General features: G+C 47.2%; 1 protein-coding gene across 1 annotated transcript; it reads left to right on the top strand.

The window, feature by feature from the left end:
- The first annotated feature begins 12641 nt into the window (after positions 1-12641).
- LOC147988758 (uncharacterized) lies at positions 12642-13273 on the top strand. The gene is made up of 2 exons (XM_087546683.1): positions 12642-13128; positions 13239-13273. Exons 1-2 carry the CDS (start codon positions 12657-12659, stop codon positions 13271-13273), a joined length of 507 nt encoding a protein of 168 aa, XP_087402809.1. The 5' UTR covers positions 12642-12656.
- The last annotated feature ends 4696 nt before the right edge of the window (positions 13274-17969 follow it).

Below are 17969 nucleotides of genomic sequence, written 5' to 3'. Positions count from 1 at the left end.
TCGAATGTTGTTCAGAGTCCCGGATGAGATCCCGGACGTAACGAGGAGTTCCGGAATGGTCCGGAGGTAAAGAATTATATATAGGAAATGCTGTTTCGGCCATCGGGACAAGTTTTGGGGTTATCGGTATTGTACCGGGACCACCGGAGGGGTCCCGGGGGTCCACCGGGTGGGGCCACCTATCCCGGGGGGCCCCATGGGCTGAAGTGGGAGGGAACCCAGCCCAAAGTGGGCTGGGGCGCCAACCCCCCAAGGGCCCATGCGGCTAGGGTTGGGGGAAACCCTAAAGGGGGGCGCCCCCTTGCTTGGGGGGCAAGCCCCCCACCCTAGGCCGCCGCCCCCCCTAGTAGATGCCATCTACTAGGGCCGGCGCCCCCCTGGCACCCCTATATATAGTGGGGGAGAGGAGGGACTTCATACCCCAGCCCCTGGCGCCTCCCTCTCTCCCCGTTACGTCTCTCCCTCGTAGTCTTGGCGAAGCCCTGCTACTGTGACGCCCTGCATCCACCACCACGCCGTCGTGCTGCTGGATCTTCGTCAACCTCTCCTTCCCCTTGCTGGATCAAGAAGGAGGAGACGTCTCCAGTCCCGTACGTGTGTTGAACGCGGAGGTGCTGTCCGTTCGGCGCTTGGTCATCGGTGATTTGGATCACGTCGTGTTCGACTACATCATCACCGTTCTTTGAACGCTTCCGTGCGCGATCTACAAAGGTATGTAGATGCATCCAATGACTCGTTGCTAGGTGAACTCCTAGATGATCTTGGTGAAACGAGTAGGAAAATTTTTGTTTTCTGCAACGTTCCCCAACAGTGGCATCATGAGCTAGGTCTATGCGTAGTTCTTCTTGCGCAAGTAGAACACAATTTGTTGTGGGCGTAGATTTGTCAACTTTCTTGCCGTTACTAGTCTTTTCTTGCTTCAGCCGCATTGTGGGATGAAGCGGCCCGGACCAACCTTACACGTACGCTTACGTGAGACCGGTTCCACCGACTAACATGCACTAGTTGCATAAGGTGGCTGGCGGGTGTCTGTCTCTCCCACTTTAGTTGGAGCGGATTCGATGAACAGGGTCCTTATGAAGGGTAAATAGAAGTTGACAAATCACGTTGTGGCTTTAACGTAGGTAAGAAGACGTTCTAGCTAGAACCCTAATTCAGCCACGTAAAACTTGCAACAACAATTAGAGGACGTCTAACTTGTTTTTGCAGCAAGTGGTTTGTGATATGATATGGCCAAAGTTGTGATGAATGATGAATGATCTATATGTGATGTATGAGATGTTCATGCTATTGTAATAGGAATCACGACTTGCATGTCGATGAGTATGACAACCAGCAGGAGCCATAGGAGTTGTCTTTATTCTTTTATATGACCTGCGTGTCATCGAGGAACGCCATGTAAATTACTTTACTTTATTGCTAAACGCGTTAGCCATAGTAGTAGAAGTAACAGTTGGCGAGAAACTTCATGGAGACACGATGATGGAGATCATGATGATGGAGATCATGGTGTCAAGCCGGTGACAAGATGATCATGGAGCCCCAAGATGGAGATCAAAGGAGCTATGTGATATTGGCCATATCATGTCACGTTTATTATTTGATTGCATGTGATGTTTATCATGTTTTGCATCTTGTTTACTTAGAACGACGGTAGTAAATAAGATGATCCCTCATAACAATATCAAGAAGTGTTCTCCCCTAACTGTGCACCGTTGCTAAAGTTCGTCGTTTCTAAGCACGCCATGATGATCGGGTGTGATGGATCCTTACGTTCACATACAACGGGTGTAAGACAGTTTTACACATGCAAAACACTTAGGGTTAACTTGACGAGCCTAGCATGTGTATAGACATGGCCTCGGAACACAGAAGACCGAAAGGTCGAGCATGAGTCGTATAGAAGATACGATCAACATGAAGATGTTCACCGACGTTGACTAGTCCGTCTCACGTGATGATCGGACACGGCCTAGTTAACTCGGATCATGTAATAATTAGATGACTAGAGGGATGTCTAATCTAAGTGGGAGTTCATTAATAATTTGATTAGATGAACTTAATTATCATGAACTTAGTCTAAAATCTTTGCAATATGTCTTGTAGATCAAATGGCCAACGTAGTCCTCAACTTCAACGCGTTCCTAGAGAAAACCAAGCTGAAAGACGATGGCAGCAATTATACGGACTTGGTCCGGAACCTGAGGATCATCCTGATAGCTGCCAAGAAAGATTATGTCCTACAAGCACCGCTAGGTGATCCACCCGTCCCACAGAACCAAGACGTTATGAACGCTTGGCAGACACGTGTTGACGACTACTCCCTCGTTCAGTGCGGCATGCTTTACAGCTTAGAGCCAGGGCTCCAAAAGCGTTTTGAGAGACATGGAGCATATGAGATGTTCGAAGAGCTGAAAATGGTTTTTCAAGCTCATGCCCGGATCGAGAGATATGAAGTCTCCGATAAGTTCTTCAGCTGTAAGATGGAGGAAAATAGTTCTGTCAGTGAGCACATACTCACTATGTCTGGGTTACATAACCGCTTGTCTCAGCTGGGAGTTAATCTCCCGGATGATGCGGTCATTGACAGAATCCTCCAGTCGCTTCCACTAAGCTACAAGAGCTTTGTGATGAACTTCAACATGCAGGGGATGCAAAAGACCATTCCTGGGTTATTCTCAATGCTGAAATCAGCGGAGGTAGAAGTCAAGAAGGAACATCAAGTGTTGATGGTCAATAAAACCACTAAGTTCAAGAAAGGCAAGGGTAAAAAGAACTTCAAGAAGGACGGCAAGGAGGTTGCCGCGCCCGACAAGCAAGCTGCCGGGAAGAAGCCAAAGAATGGACCCAAGCCCGAGACTGAGTGCTTTTATTGCAAGGGAAGCGGTCACTGGAAGCGGAACTGCCCCAAATACTTAGCGGACAAGAAGGCCGGCAACGCCAAAGGTATATTTGATATACATGTAATTGATGTGTACCTTACCAGTACTCGTAGTGACTCCTGGGTATTTGATACCGGTGCCGTTGCTCATATTTGTAACTCACAGCAGGAGCTGCGGAATAAACGGAGACTGGCGAAGGACGAGGTGACGATGCGCGTCGGGAATGGTTCCAAGGTTGATGTGATTGCCGTCGGCACGCTGCCTCTACATTTACCTACGGGATTGGTTTTAAACCTCAATAACTGTTATTTAGTGCCAGCTTTGAGCATGAACATTGTATCGGGATCTCGTTTAATTCGAGATGGCTACTCATTTAAATCTGAGAATAATGGTTGTTCCATTTATATGAGAGATATGTTTTATGGTCATGCTCCTATGGTGAATGGTTTATTCTTTATGAATCTCGAGCGTAATGCTACACATATTCATAGTGTGAGTACCAAAAGATGTAAAGTTTATAATGATAGTACCACATACTTGTGGCACTGCCGCCTTGGTCACATAGGTGTCAAACGCATGAAGAAGCTCCATACAGATGGACTTTTGGCGTCTCTTGATTATGAATCATTTGACACGTGCGAACCATGCCTTATGGGTAAAATGACCAAGACTCCGTTCTCAGGAACAATGGAGCGAGCAACCGACTTATTGGAAATCATACATACTGATGTGTGCGGTCCAATGAGTGTTGAGGCTCGCGGTAGCTATCGTTATGTTCTCTCGCTCACTGATGATTTAAGTAGATATGGGTATATCTACTTAATGAAACACAAGTCTGAAACCTTTGAAAAGTTCAAGGAATTTCAGAGTGAGGTTGAGAATCAACGTGATAGGAAAATCAAGTTTCTACGATCAGATCGTGGAGGAGAATACTTAAGTCATGAATTTGGCACACACTTAAGAAAATGTGGAATAGTTTCACAACTCATGCCGCCTGGAACACCTCAGCGTAACGGTGTGTCCGAACGTCGTAATCGCACTCTATTGGATATGGTGCGGTCTATGATGTCTCTTACCGATTTACTGCTATCCTTTTGGGGCTATGCTTTAGAGACTGCCGCATTCACTTTAAATAGGGCTCCGTCGAAATCCGTTGAGACGACACCGTTTGAATTATGGTGTGGTAAGAAACCTAAGTTGTCGTTTCTGAAAGTTTGGGGATGCGATGCTTATGTCAAGAAACTTCAACCTGAAAAGCTCGAACCCAAGTCGGAAAAATGCGTCTTCATAGGATACCCAAAAGAAACTGTTGGGTACACCTTCTACCTCAGATCCGAAGGCAAGACCTTTGTTGCCAAGAATGGGTCCTTTCTAGAGAAAGAGTTTCTCTCGAAAGAAGTAAGTGGGAGGAAAGTAGAGCTTGATGAAGTATTACCTCTTGAACCGGTAAATGGCGCAACTCAAGAAAATGTTCCTGAGGTGCCTGCACCGAACAGAGAGGAAGTTAATGATAATGATCAAGATACTTCTGATCAAGCTCCTACTGAAATTCGAAGGTCCACAAGGACACGTTCCGCGCCAGAGTGGTACGGCAACCCTGTCTTGGAAATCATGTTGTTAGACAACGGTGAACCTTCGAACTATGAAGAAGCGATGGCGGGCTCGGATTCCGACAAATGGCTAGAAGCCATGAAATCCGAGATAGGATCCATGTATGAAAACGAAGTATGGACTTTGACTGAGTTGCCCGTTGAACGGCGAGCCATAGAAAATAAATGGATCTTTAAGAAGAAGACAGACGCGGATGGTAATGTGACCATCTATAAAGCTCGACTTGTCGCTAAGGGTTATCGACAAGTTCAAGGGGTTGACTACGATGAGACTTTCTCACCGGTAGCGAAGCTAAAGTCCGTCCGAATCATGTTAGCAATTGCCGCATTCTACGATTATGAGATATGGCAAATGGATGTCAAAACGGCATTCCTTAATGGTTTCCTTAAGGAAGAATTGTATATGATGCAGCCGGAAGGTTTTGTCGATCCTAAGAATGCTGACAAGGTATGCAAGCTCCAACGCTCGATTTATGGGCTGGTGCAAGCATCTCGGAGTTGGAACATTCGCTTTGATGAGATGATCAAAGCGTTTGGGTTTACACAGACTTATGGAGAAGCCTGCGTTTACAAGAAAGTGAGTGGGAGCTCTGTAGCATTTCTCATATTATATGTAGATGACATACTTTTGATGGGAAATGATATAGAACTCTTGGACAACATTAAGGCCTGCTTGAATAAGAGTTTTTCAATGAAGGACCTTGGAGAAGCTGCTTATATATTAGGCATCAAGATCTACAGAGATAGATCAAGACGCCTCATAGGTCTTTCACAAAGCACATACCTTGATAAGATATTGAAGAAATTCAATATGGATCAATCTAAGAAGGGGTTCTTGCCTGTGTTACAAGGTATGAAATTGAGCTCAGCTCAATGTCCGACCACGGCAGAAGATATAGAAGAGATGAGTGTCATCCCCTATGCCTCAGCCATAGGGTCTATTATGTATGCCATGCTGTGTACCAGACCTGATGTAAACCTTGCCGTAAGTTTGGTAGGAAGGTACCAAAGTAATCCCGGCAAGGAACACTGGACAGCGGTCAAGAATATCCTGAAGTACCTGAAAAGGACTAAGGAAATGTTTCTCGTTTATGGAGGTGACGAAGAGCTCGTCGTAAAGGGTTACGTCGATGCTAGCTTCGACACAGATCTGGATGACTCTAAGTCACAAACCGGATACGTGTATATTTTGAATGGTGGGGCTGTAAGCTGGTGCAGTTGCAAGCAAAGCGTCGTGGCGGGATCTACATGTGAAGCGGAGTACATGGCAGCCTCGGAGGCAGCACATGAAGCAATATGGGTGAAGGAGTTCATCACCGACCTAGGAGTCATACCCAATGCGTCGGGGCCGATCAAGCTCTTCTGTGACAGCACTGGAGCTATTGCTCTTGCCAAGGAGCCCAGGTTTCACAAGAAGACAAGGCACATCAATCGTCGCTTCAACTCCATTCGTGAAAATGTTCAAGATGGAGACATAGAGATTTGTAAAGTACATACGGACCTGAATGTAGCGGATCCGTTGACTAAACCTCTCCCTAGAGCAAAACATGATCAACACCAGAATTCCATGGGTGTTCGATTCATCACAATGTAACTAGATTATTGACTCTCGTGCAAGTGGGAGACTGTTGGAAATATACCCTAGCGGCAATAATAAAAGCATTATTATTATATTTCCTTGTTCATGATAATTGTCTTTATTCATGCTATAATTGTGTTATCCGGAAATCGTAATACATGTGTGAATAACAGACACCAACATGTCCCTAGTAAGCCTCTAGTTGACTAGCTCGTTGATCAACAGATAGTCATGGTTTCCTGACTATGGACATTGGATGTCATTGATAACGAGATCACATCATTAGGAGAATGATGTGATGGACAAGACCCAATCCTAAACATAGCACAAGATCGTATAGTTCGCTTGCTAGAGTTTTCCAATGTCAAAGTATCTTTTCCTTAGACCATGAGATCATGTAACTCCCGAATACCGTAGGAGTGCTTTGGGTATACCAAACGTCACAACGTAACTGGGTGACTATAAAGGTAGACTACGGGTATCTCCGAAAGTGTCTGTTGGGTTGACATGGATCAAGACTGGGATTTGTCACTCCGTATGACGAAGAGGTATCACTAGGCCCACTCGGTAATGCATCATCATAGTGAGCTCAAAGTGACCAAGTGTCTGGTCACGGGATCATGCATTACGGTACGAGTAAAGTGACTTGACGGTAACGAGATTGAACGAGGTATTGGGATACTGACGATCGAATCCCGGGCAAGTAACATATCGATTGACAAAGGGAATTGCATACGGGGTTGATCGAATCCTCGACATCGTGGTTCATCTGATGAGATCATCGTGGAGCATGTGGGAGCCAACATGGGTATCCAGATCCCGCTGTTGGTTATTGACCGGAGAGTCGTCTCGGTCATGTCTGCTTGTCTCCCGAACCCGTAGGGTCTACACACTTAAGGTTCGGTGACGCTAGGGTTGTGAAGATAAGTATATCCAGTAACCCGAATGTTGTTCGGAGTCCCGGATGAGATCCCGGACGTCACGAGGAGTTCCGGAATGGTCCGGAGGTAAAGAATTATATATAGGAAATGTTGTTTCGGCCATCGGGACAAGTTTCGGGGTTATCGGTATTGTACCGGGACCACCGGAGGGGTCCCGGGGGTCCACCGGGTGGGTCCACCTATCCCGGGGGGCCCCATGGGCTGAAGTGGGAGGGAACCCAGCCCAAAGTGGGCTGGGGCGCCAACCCCCCAAGGGTCCATGCGGCTAGGGTTGGGGGAAACCCTAAAGGGGGGCGCCCCCTTGCTTGGGGGGCAAGCCCCCCACCCTAGGCCGCCGCCCCCCCCCTAGTAGATGCCATCTACTAGGGCCGGCGCCCCCCTGGCACCCCTATATATAGTGGGGGAGAGGAGGGACTTCATACCCCAGCCCCTGGCGCCTCCCTCTCTCCCCGTTACGTCTCTCCCTCGTAGTCTTGGCGAAGCCCTGCTACTGTGACGCCCTGCATCCACCACCACGCCGTCGTGCTGCTGGATCTTCGTCAACCTCTCCTTCCCCTTGCTGGATCAAGAAGGAGGAGACGTCTCCAGTCCCGTACGTGTGTTGAACGCGGAGGTGCCGTCCGTTCGGCGCTTGGTCATCGGTGATTTGGATCACGTCGTGTTCGACTACATCATCACCGTTCTTTGAACGCTTCCGTGCGCGATGTACAAAGGTATGTAGATGCATCCAATGACTCGTTGCTATATGAACTCCTAGATGATCTTGGTGAAACGAGTAGGAAATTTTTTGTTTTCTGCAACGTTCCCCAACAGATAGTGCTTAGCGGCGACTAACCCCTAGCTTAGAGGTCGAGTGTGCGTCTCTTTGTCTTTCTTTTGTCTTCTTTGGTTCACAGGACACACGGATATCCGTGCTGAACCACTTGGGGAGGAAAAGAAGATGAACAGACCAGCATCTAGCCCCCGGCAAGCCAGCATTGCCGGGGGCTGCAAGAGCAAAGATTCACCCACGGCAAACCAGAGTTGCTGGGGGCTGCATCTTCAGATAAGTTCTTCATCCCTTATCATGCATTCCATTATGGACTGAGGTATGTGAAACCTCGTTTTCCCCTAAGCTACCATGCTCCCATAACTCTAGGCCCTAGGGCTCGTTGCTGGGGCCAAGTTTGGTCGTAGTCGCGGCAGCGAAAGGATGAAACAAGGAGCCAGAACCCGCCTCATCCCTGCCTCCGCCAAAGGCGTGAGGAAGGTCGAGCGAAGTGGGGAGACGGCAAGGCCTGTTGCCGGGCAAGGGAATGTTTATCTTGAAGATATCAAGGATTTACTCCTTGTCGTGGGTTCCACCCGCAAACAAATGACCCGGCAAGCATCCCTTTTTCATTAAAAACATTCCACTCAGGTACAGTCCATAGGGAATGAAAAACATGAATGATGGGATTACAAGTTTTAAGTTCAACAAAGGCCTGAAGGCTTACAAACTAAAAAGAGATAAGGTGCCTGTAATCCCTTTCTTGTCCCTCTCCTCAGGAGGCGAAAGAGACAAAAGGAGCGCCTAGGCGAGCTACGGGTGGCAGAAGACACCAAGAGAACATCTTGGTGGCCGTCCAAAGGCTGGATGGTGATGGCGGCGCCGGAAGCAGAGCTCGGAGACGAGGCGGCAGGACGTCAGCACGCGTCGAAGGCGTTGGTGCCCACGTACTCCGACTTGATGGCCTTGCCGCCCGCCCTCTTCCTCTTCCGCAGCCCCCCAACACCAGCCGCCCAAGGAGATGACCCCGAGAAGTTCAGAGAGCCGGCGACGCGGATGATGGGGTCGCCGGTGCCGCACGTGTAGGAGATATGCCCTAGAGGCAGTAATATCAGTTATTTTGTATCTCCTGGTTTGTAATGAAGGTTTATGTTCCATGCTATAACTGCAATGATTCTCGAGTCTGCAAATAAAACGAGGCTTGGAGGGAAACTCATGTGCACGTGTGGGATAATAAACGGTAAAATGTATTCCTAGTCAAGCCTCTATGACTGGCTCAAGTATTGCATGATGATCCTGTTTTCCTGATCATGGGCATGACTATGCCGGCAATTTTGAGGGCACAATTATTAGTAGAACACTTGTGTTGAATCGACCCAATTTGATGTTATGCTATGAGATACATTCGTCACAAGTTAATGGTTAATAACACAGAGAAGTTAATGTTTGCATAATTCCTTAGACCATGAGAGTATCGAGTTCCTTCATACTTGCTTCGTGAACTTTGGGGTATGTTAAACGTCATCCGTAACTGGGTGGCTATTATGGCGGCTTACGGTTTCACGGAAAAGTATGACAAGTAAGGAGATAGCTCAAGATTGGGATTTGCTCCTCCGACGATGGAGAGATATACTCGGGACCTCTCAGTGTAACGGTATCCATCATCGTCTGGCCAGACACATTGGATTTGATCACTGGGATGCCGGAACACGGAAACGAGAAAAGAGAACAAAACCGGTAACGAGGTAACTTGCATGTTGGAAAAATTGTTGATCCACAGGAATGCAATAAATCTCACCTCGGGTGTTTGTGACATATCGCGAAGCAACAGGAATAGCTCATGGCAACTGGAGGTTCACTCGAATATTCATTCGTGTGGGTATAGGGATCAATACGGGTGTCCACGGCTCCGATGTTGATCATTGATCGGAAGAGGTTCTAGGTCATGTCTATACTTCACCGAACCTATAGGGTCACACGCTTAAGGGTCATCTATCTGCTGAATACTAGACAGGGAGTCTGAGAGAAAATCACCAAAAAAGTTTCGGACACCGGAAAAGTTTCGGACAGCAGAATCGTATCGCAGAGAGAGGTCATCGAATGAGTTTCAATGATACCGAAAAGTTGTTTCGGGATATACCATTAAGTCAAATTGGTTTCGGCAAATGCCTGATAATTCTTGGAGGGTGCCAGAATCATTCTGGAAGCTTTTTGGAATTTTCTGAGATAAAAACTGAAAATGTTCCGGAGCTGCCGGAGCCACTTCAGATGCGTTTCGCAGATGAAAATCACTAAAACCGGAATTGTTTCGGAACGCGTTGAAAATTATTATGGTGGGTACTGGAAATGTTCTTAGCCCACATAAATATTTTCAGTTCGAACGGACGCTGAAAAATGTCGTCGTGAATAGTGAAAGTGCTTTTTGGGATATTTTATGGTGAGTCACCTCTTGGGATATTTCCAAAAGGCTTCTAGAAGGGCTTGGGGGCCAAGCATGCTCCTCATGGGGGCCCCCCAAGGGGGTTGGCCGGCCACATGTGTGGGGCTCCATGGAGCTCCACTTCCCTCCCCATTATGCCCTTCATGTGTGACATTTGCATGGGCATTTTGGGTTTTTTGTGAGCCATCCCTACCCCTTGGCTTTCCTATAAATAGAGGAGGAGTGGGCATCCCAAAGCTGATCCCTAGCTCTCATACACATGCCATGCATTATCTGGCTTCTTCTCTCCCTCACACGAAAAGAGTTTCGTAGAGCCGTAAGGCTGTCTGGTTTCCGGCAGGAACTAGTTCTGGACGGCAAAGCCCTGCCGGATAGCTGACACCGTATGTGTGCAACCCCGTAGAGAGGTCGTAGTTTCGGTCTTTTGCCCGAGGGGCTGTTCGAGTGTCCTCCCGAAGGGCTGTCCGAGTCTCCGTTCGAGTTTCGAGGGTCCTCCCGTAGGGCTGTCCGCGACATCGTCCGGGGGACTGTCCGACCGCCTCCCGAAGGGCTGTCCGGCAAGGGAGTACATCCTCGCGGTTGGGAGGTTGTAAATCCTTGCTGCGGGGATCTGCACCAACGATCTCCACCGACTCTTCTTCCGCTGCGCTTCGTGTCGGTAGGGAACAGATCAAACCTTGTATGCAGTCTCCATAGTGGTCCTGGGCGTGCTCGCTATACCGAAAATTTTCGTTTTTTGTCGCGTTCCCCTACAGTGGCATCAAGAGCCGTGCTATGCGTAGATGCAGGTTACGATCTAGAATACATTAAGATGTATGGGTATTGCATAATATAATTTTGCAGTAGATGAGATCTATTGCCGAAAATTATTTATGCGGGTGACAGATGAAATCAGTTACCCGACGTTCTTGTTGCTTCACTAGAATTTGCGTTTGCTCAATCTCGAGACAGCATGGTGGAATTTGACAAAGTTCTGGCAATCCGTGATCCTGATTGATCATGTAAGTGCTATCAGTTCTTTGGGTTCTGCCATAGTCAAAAGAAAGATGAAATTCGCAGATGAAAGGGCATTGCAGATATGATCTGCACGGGGGTCATGCGTATGACGAAGTTTAGTATGGGGCTCGAGATTTAATTATCTCGTGTTTCATACACCCCGAGATGTTAATATAGCAACTTGAATAATCATACTTGATGATAAAACGTTGGTAGCCGCGGTTTAAGTCAAAACCTTAGAAGCCACGTAAAATAAAATTTTGCATAAACCGATTAGAGGCGTCTAAATTGGTTTTGCAGGATGTGCATATGATGTGGTATAGCAATGCTCATATTCAATTTGATTATGTATGAGATGACTATATGATGTAATTAACATGACCTGCGTGTCATGATTCGGCATGATGGCTGGAGCCATATGATTGCACTTTAATGACCTGTGTGTCAACCTTAAGTAATGCACTTATTTTATTAGCTATAGAGATAGCAATATTATCTGGTGCATCGACAAGGTGGTGGCAATCTTCGCGAAGGTGAACACCGACGCAAATGTCGAAGACGAAGAATTGAAAGACTTCTCTGTCAGAAAGGGCTATACCATATCATGCTAATTATGAATTGCCTGAGATGTTTATCCCCTATGATGCACCCTTCTTGATTGCGCGGTAGTCGCTTTTATTAGGGTGATCTCTCACTTAAAGATATCAAGTAGATAGTGTTCTCCCAAGTGTAGCACCGTCACGGCACCTATCTTTTCGGGGTGCGCCATGTCACACGGGTACGAACGATTAGAGAAGTGTCAGGCGGGTGAGTTGAGACCTCGCAGCGAGATCACTTGGTTGTCTTGACGTTCAGGCATGACCGTCATGAGCTCGGAACACACGCATGAAAAGATGAACAAGAGTCACATAGTGATGTGATTGGCAAGTTGGCCTACCAGTTAAGATTTTTGTCATCAGTGGTGTTACACCAATGGCGAACAATCAAGACATGGATCTTGAATCACTCATAATCAATTTTGAGAGATATTGATTTGAGTGGGAGTGCATTTTAGAATAAAAATGTTTATTCACTAGCGCAAATTTCATTATAAACAAAGTCTAAGTGAAACTTGTGTTTTCCGTTGTAGATCAAATGGCTCGCAACACCGCGTTCAACTTAGGCTCGATGTTAGAGAAAGAGAAGTTATCTATGACTGGAAACAACTATGCGGACTGGGTCCGTAACCTGAGGATTGTCCTCAGGAGCGCTAAGAAATTGTACGTGCTTGAAACTGCTCTTCCAGCTAAACCGGCGGCAGAGGCCCCGGAAGATGAACAAAATGTCTGGGCCACTAAGGATGGTGATCACAACTTAGTGCAGTGCCTCATGCTAGCTTGCATGAGTCCAGGGCTTCAAAAACGTTTTGAATTCCATAAACCCCGTGATATGAAACCACAAAGTCTGAATGATTTGATATCATGAAGGCTTTGATGGAATGCAAGATGGCTGAGGGTAGTTCAGTTGGCGAACACGTGGTCAAAATGATTGGCTATTCTGAAAGGCTTAAAGCCCTGGAATTTCCACTTCCACCTGGCCATATGATGGACATGTTGCTTTCTTCACTCCCCCCGTCTTACGACGGTTTTGTCATGAACTACAACATGACAGGGATGGAGAAGACACCGGAAGAGGTGCTCGCCATGCTGAAAACTACAGAAGGAGGACTGCGGAAAAATCGCAAGCAAGTGTTGCTTGTGAATAAAACCGCCAGTTTCAAAAAGAAAGGCAAGCCAAAGAAGGGCAAGGGCGCCGGTAAGACCGGCTCCCAAAGCAACTCTAAGGGTGGAGCCAAGAATGAAACTGAGTGCTTCTACTGCAAGGGCACAGGACACTGGAAGAGAAACTGCAAGAAGTATCTGGAAGATAAGAAGACCGGGAAAACCGGAAAAGGTATAATTGTTATACAAGTTAATGTCATTGACGTTTTGCTTGCTAGCGAAAATTCTAAGTCTTGGGTATTTGATACCGGATCGGTTGCTCACATTTGCAACTCGATACAGGGGCTTCAGAAGGTGCGCAAGCTGGCAAAGAATGAAGTCGTGATGCGCGTCGGGAACGGCGCTGGGATCGCCGCTCAAGCTGTCGGCACTATGCCTCTACGTCTCCCTTCAGGATTTATCTTAGAACTAAGTAACTATTATTTTGTTCCACTGTTGTGTAGAAACATTATCTCCGGATCATGTTTAGTACACGATGGGTATTCGTACAAGTCGGAGAACAATGGTTGTTCACTTTATTGTAAGGATATGTTTTATGGATTTGCACCCATTGTTGGGGGCCTTTTCATACTAAATCTTGAATGTGGAAATGATGTCTTTAACGTGAATGCTAAACGCCTTAGGAAGGCTGATACCACCACCACTTTCTTGTGGCACTGTCGGCTTGGCCACATCGGAAAGAAACGCATGCAAAGACTCCATAAAAATGGAGTTTTACCGTCCTTTGATTTTGAATCATTTGACACATGTGAAGCTTGCTTGATGGGGAAAATGACCAAGACGCCGTTCACGGGTCATCCTGAACGGGCGGATGAATTATTGGGAATAATACATAGTGATGTATGTGGTCCAATGAACACAGCCGCACGGGGTGGGTATTTCTACTTCGTGACTTTTACTGATGATTTAAGTCGGTATGGATATATCTACCTAATGAAGCATAAGTCAGAAACCTTTGAAAAGTTTAAAGAATTTCAGAATGAGGTAGAAAATCATCGTGACAAAAAGATTAAGTTTCTGCGGTCTGATCGCGGAGGCGAGTATCTTAGTCATGAGTTTGGCCAACATCTGAGTGACCGTGGAATCGTTTCACAACTTACGCCTCCCGGAACTCCACAGAGAAACGGAGTATCGGAACGACGTAACCGAAGCTTGTTGGACATGGTAAGGTCGATGATGTCTCTTACAAATCTTCCGATATCTTTTTGGGGTCACGCACTACTTACTGCTGCTCACACACTAAACAAAGCACCGTCTAAATCTGTTGAGCCGACACCACATGAGATGTGGCACGGGAAGAAACCCGACCTGTCGTTTTTAAAAATTTGGGGTTGTGAAGCTTATGTAAAGCGTTTACAGCCAAGAAAACTTGATCCCAGATCAGACAAATGTTACTTTGTAGGTTATCCCAAGGAGACAGTTGGGTATTCTTTTTACCACGCCTCCGAGAACAAAGTGTTTGTTGAAAAACATGGAGTCTTTCTTGAGAAAGAGTTTCTCACTAAAGAAGTGAGTGGGAGGACAGTACAACTTAATGGGATTAGTGAATCTCCGGCAACCGTTGATATGGCTAAGGAACCGGAAGAAATTCCGCTAATTATCCCTACAACCGAGCCAGAAGTTGTCGCATGTGATGCGGAGACTTCAGACAATGTTGTAACTGAACCGCGCAGATCAGGTAGGGCTATCCAGCCACCTGAGTGGTTTCATAACGAAATCTTCATTCTTGAAGATGATGAACCTGCGCACTACAAGGAAGCGATGGCGGGTCCCATCTCAAAAGAATGGCACAAAGCCATGAGATCCGACACTACTAGGAAAAGGCCTACTAATGGCGCACCTAATTTGGCCATTAATGGCGCATTAGTGGTGCGCCATTAGTAGCACGCCATTAGTATATTTTACTAATGGCGCACCACTGGTGCGCCATTAGTATCTGGTATACTAATGGCGCACCTCAGATGCGCCATTAGTATATACAATAGTGCGCCATTAGTATGCCTCCCAGGGGGCCATGTATACCCAGGTGCTTTGGCATACTAATGGCGCACGACAACAGGATGCGCCATTAGTAACTTCGGCATACTAATGGCGCACAGTTTAATGATGCGCCATTAGTATCCTTTGGCATACTAATGGCGCACTATGATGTGATGCGCCATTAGTATGAATATTAGGTTTTTTTATTTTTTTTATTTTCAGTTTTTTGCACAGGTTACAAAATGTATAATTGGACAAAATATAGACAGCACACATCAACAACAGATTCATCGAATACAATAGAAGATTAGTCTCTGAATACAATTCATCATTTTAGTCTCCGAATACAATTCATCATATTAGTCTCCGAATTGAAAAGACCGAACAAAGATAGAACATTATACTACAAGTCTCAAGACCGCGAGTTTGTCTTCACATTACAAGTCGATATCGATCATCTAAACTACCATCACATAGAAGAGAGCTGCGGTCATCACGATGAGCATCATCACGATGAAACTCGTCTTCATCCGGTTCCTCCAACGCTCCCTCCCCTCTCCCGCTAGATAGCGGGCGTATCTAGATTCGGCCTCGGCCCTAGTGGCGTACCCTTTGTAACTGTTACCGCTGAATCGGTGAACCTGTCTCCGACACTCCTCCCAGTCGTCGTAGACTCCGGGAACCTTACCCTTGTACACGACATACCACGGCATCCCTATGCAGTAGCCAAACGAAACGTTAGTACCAATTCACAGACAATACATAAGCAATATATAAGTATGCAATAGAACGATCGAAAGAGAAAAGCAAGACATTAATAGCATCGATTACATCTAAGTTGAACGACTCTCGGAACCAAAGAGACATACTACAAGTTCATTAAAGTTTAATTACAACATGAGCCAATCGATGTTGCAGAACTAGACACAACATCACTACTTTCGACTCGACTCAAGGGACCGGAGCGTGGATGAAGCCGCCGTCTATCGTGGGAGTCATGAAACAACGGGCGTTTTCAGCCTGCATTTGTAGGATTGTGTCGATGTCACTGTTGGACGGTTGATTTCTGAGGTAGAACTGCCCCGCGGTACGAAGGACATCTTGATGGATGATTTCCGCAAACTCCGACTGGATGCGAAAGAATTCTTGTTTGATGTCCGTGTCCTGAATTGCCGACACGCTCGCGGCCCAATCTTTGAGTCTACTCGGTAGCAGAAGTTGATGATGGTCCCGTACGATCGCCCGCATGTGATGGATGGCGTAGTAGGCACCCTTCTGACCGCCAGGCGGCTGCTTGACGCAGCAGAACGTCATATTGTGGGAGAACACGTGCTTGCCGTACTTACGAATAGGCCTGGTGAAGGTGCCTCCAGATTTGATGTAGCCGGGGAGAACATCATCAAGAACCTTCTTGACATTTGTGTAGTCTACGTTCGACTGACGGTCCGGGTCGAAATACGTGGCCATGGAATATTTGGGGCTTAGGAGGATGAGCGTGCAACGTGTGTCACTGCAGAAAACACGGAATGTTAAAAGAAAAACGATCGAAATCTAAGAATTCATATGTTACGGGGCGGTTGAGGGGAGGACTTACTCGGGAAAGTAAGGCACGAGGAAGTTATCCTTATCTTGGTTTTCCAGAATGATGCCTTCGAGGTAAGAACTCGCGACTTGCCGGTCCCCAGCGCTGCCCAAGATCTTGGCACGCATGTAGAAGGGATCGACTATCACGATGTCCGGGGTCTTGTCGCGAATGATCCGCATCTCCATACTCAGCGAAAATAGCCGAACGAACGTGTAGTGCAGCGGATGAAGGTTCAACATAGCATGGATGTCATCAAACCGCAGGACGATCGTACCCCCGATGGAGTTATCCACAAAGCCCTTGCCCTCTGTCACCTTGGCCGCAAAAACCGGGTATGCCACATCCTTCTCTCCGAGATGCCGCTTCTCCAAAGAAAGAACACTGTCATGCAGACTCCTCATAGCACCGGTTGCAGCATCGAGCATATTTCTCGGTAGCATCGGCCTCCCCGCCACATGCACCCTCCTCGAGATATCCTCAGGTGAAGGTGGCCCGTCCTGAGCACGGATCGTACTCGGTGCCGGCTGGCCCGCACCCTTGTTAGTCTTTCTTTTGCATGCCTTCTTCTTCTCCTGTAATGGGACCGAGTTCTGCTCACAGACCGCCTTCTTGAGTGTGTTGGGGCTAATCATATTTCGCACCTCGCCTATCTGAGGCTCGATGTCCCATGAACATGGTTTTCGAAGACCCGGGATCTCTATCTAGCTGGCGATACGTTGTGTCATCCATGCACCTGACGCATCCAGAAAATCCGTGGACCACCTGCCCCGCGACATATCCGTAACCGAGATAGTCGTGCACCGTCGTGAGCAGCGCGGCTCTCATAGGGAAATATTCTTTCTCTGCGGTGTCCCACGTATTGGCTGGCGTTTTCCACAGCATGTCATGCTCCTCTTTCAGCAGCCCCAGATACAGATTGATGTCGTTCCCTGGTTGTTTCGGTCCTTCAATTAGCACACTCATGTGAATGTACTTCCTCTTCATGCACAACCAGGGGGGAAGGTTGTACATCCACACAAACACAGGCCAGGTGCTATGTGTGCTTCTCTGGCTGCCAAACGGATTGACTCCATCGGTGCTCGCGCCCAGCACGATGTTCCTTGGATCGTTCCCAAATTCTAGGTCTTCAAAGTTCAACGCTTGCCACTGGCTCGCATCCTTAGGGTGACTCAGCATCTTGTCTTTTTTATCTATCTCCGGCTCATTTGCGTCATCTTCTCGCTTCTTCTCCTCCCTATCCGCGTGCCAACGCAGGAGCTTTGCTACCTTAGGGTCCGCGAAATACCGCTGCAGACGAGGAGTGATCGGAAAGTACCACACCACTTTTCGAGGAGCTTTCTTCCTCTTCTTGTATCGAGTGACGCCGCACACCGGACATATGGTAGACTCCGCGTGCTCGTCCCGATAAATGATGCAATTGTTCATGCACACATGGTATTTCACGTGCG

Source organism: Triticum urartu, chromosome 1A (genome assembly GCF_056163025.1).
Source record: "Triticum urartu cultivar PI428250 chromosome 1A, HENAU_Tu73, whole genome shotgun sequence".
NCBI classification, from domain to species: Eukaryota; Viridiplantae; Streptophyta; class Magnoliopsida; order Poales; family Poaceae; genus Triticum; species Triticum urartu.
Note: the sequence above shows the minus strand (reverse complement) of the source record. Positions and strands in the feature narration are given on the sequence as shown.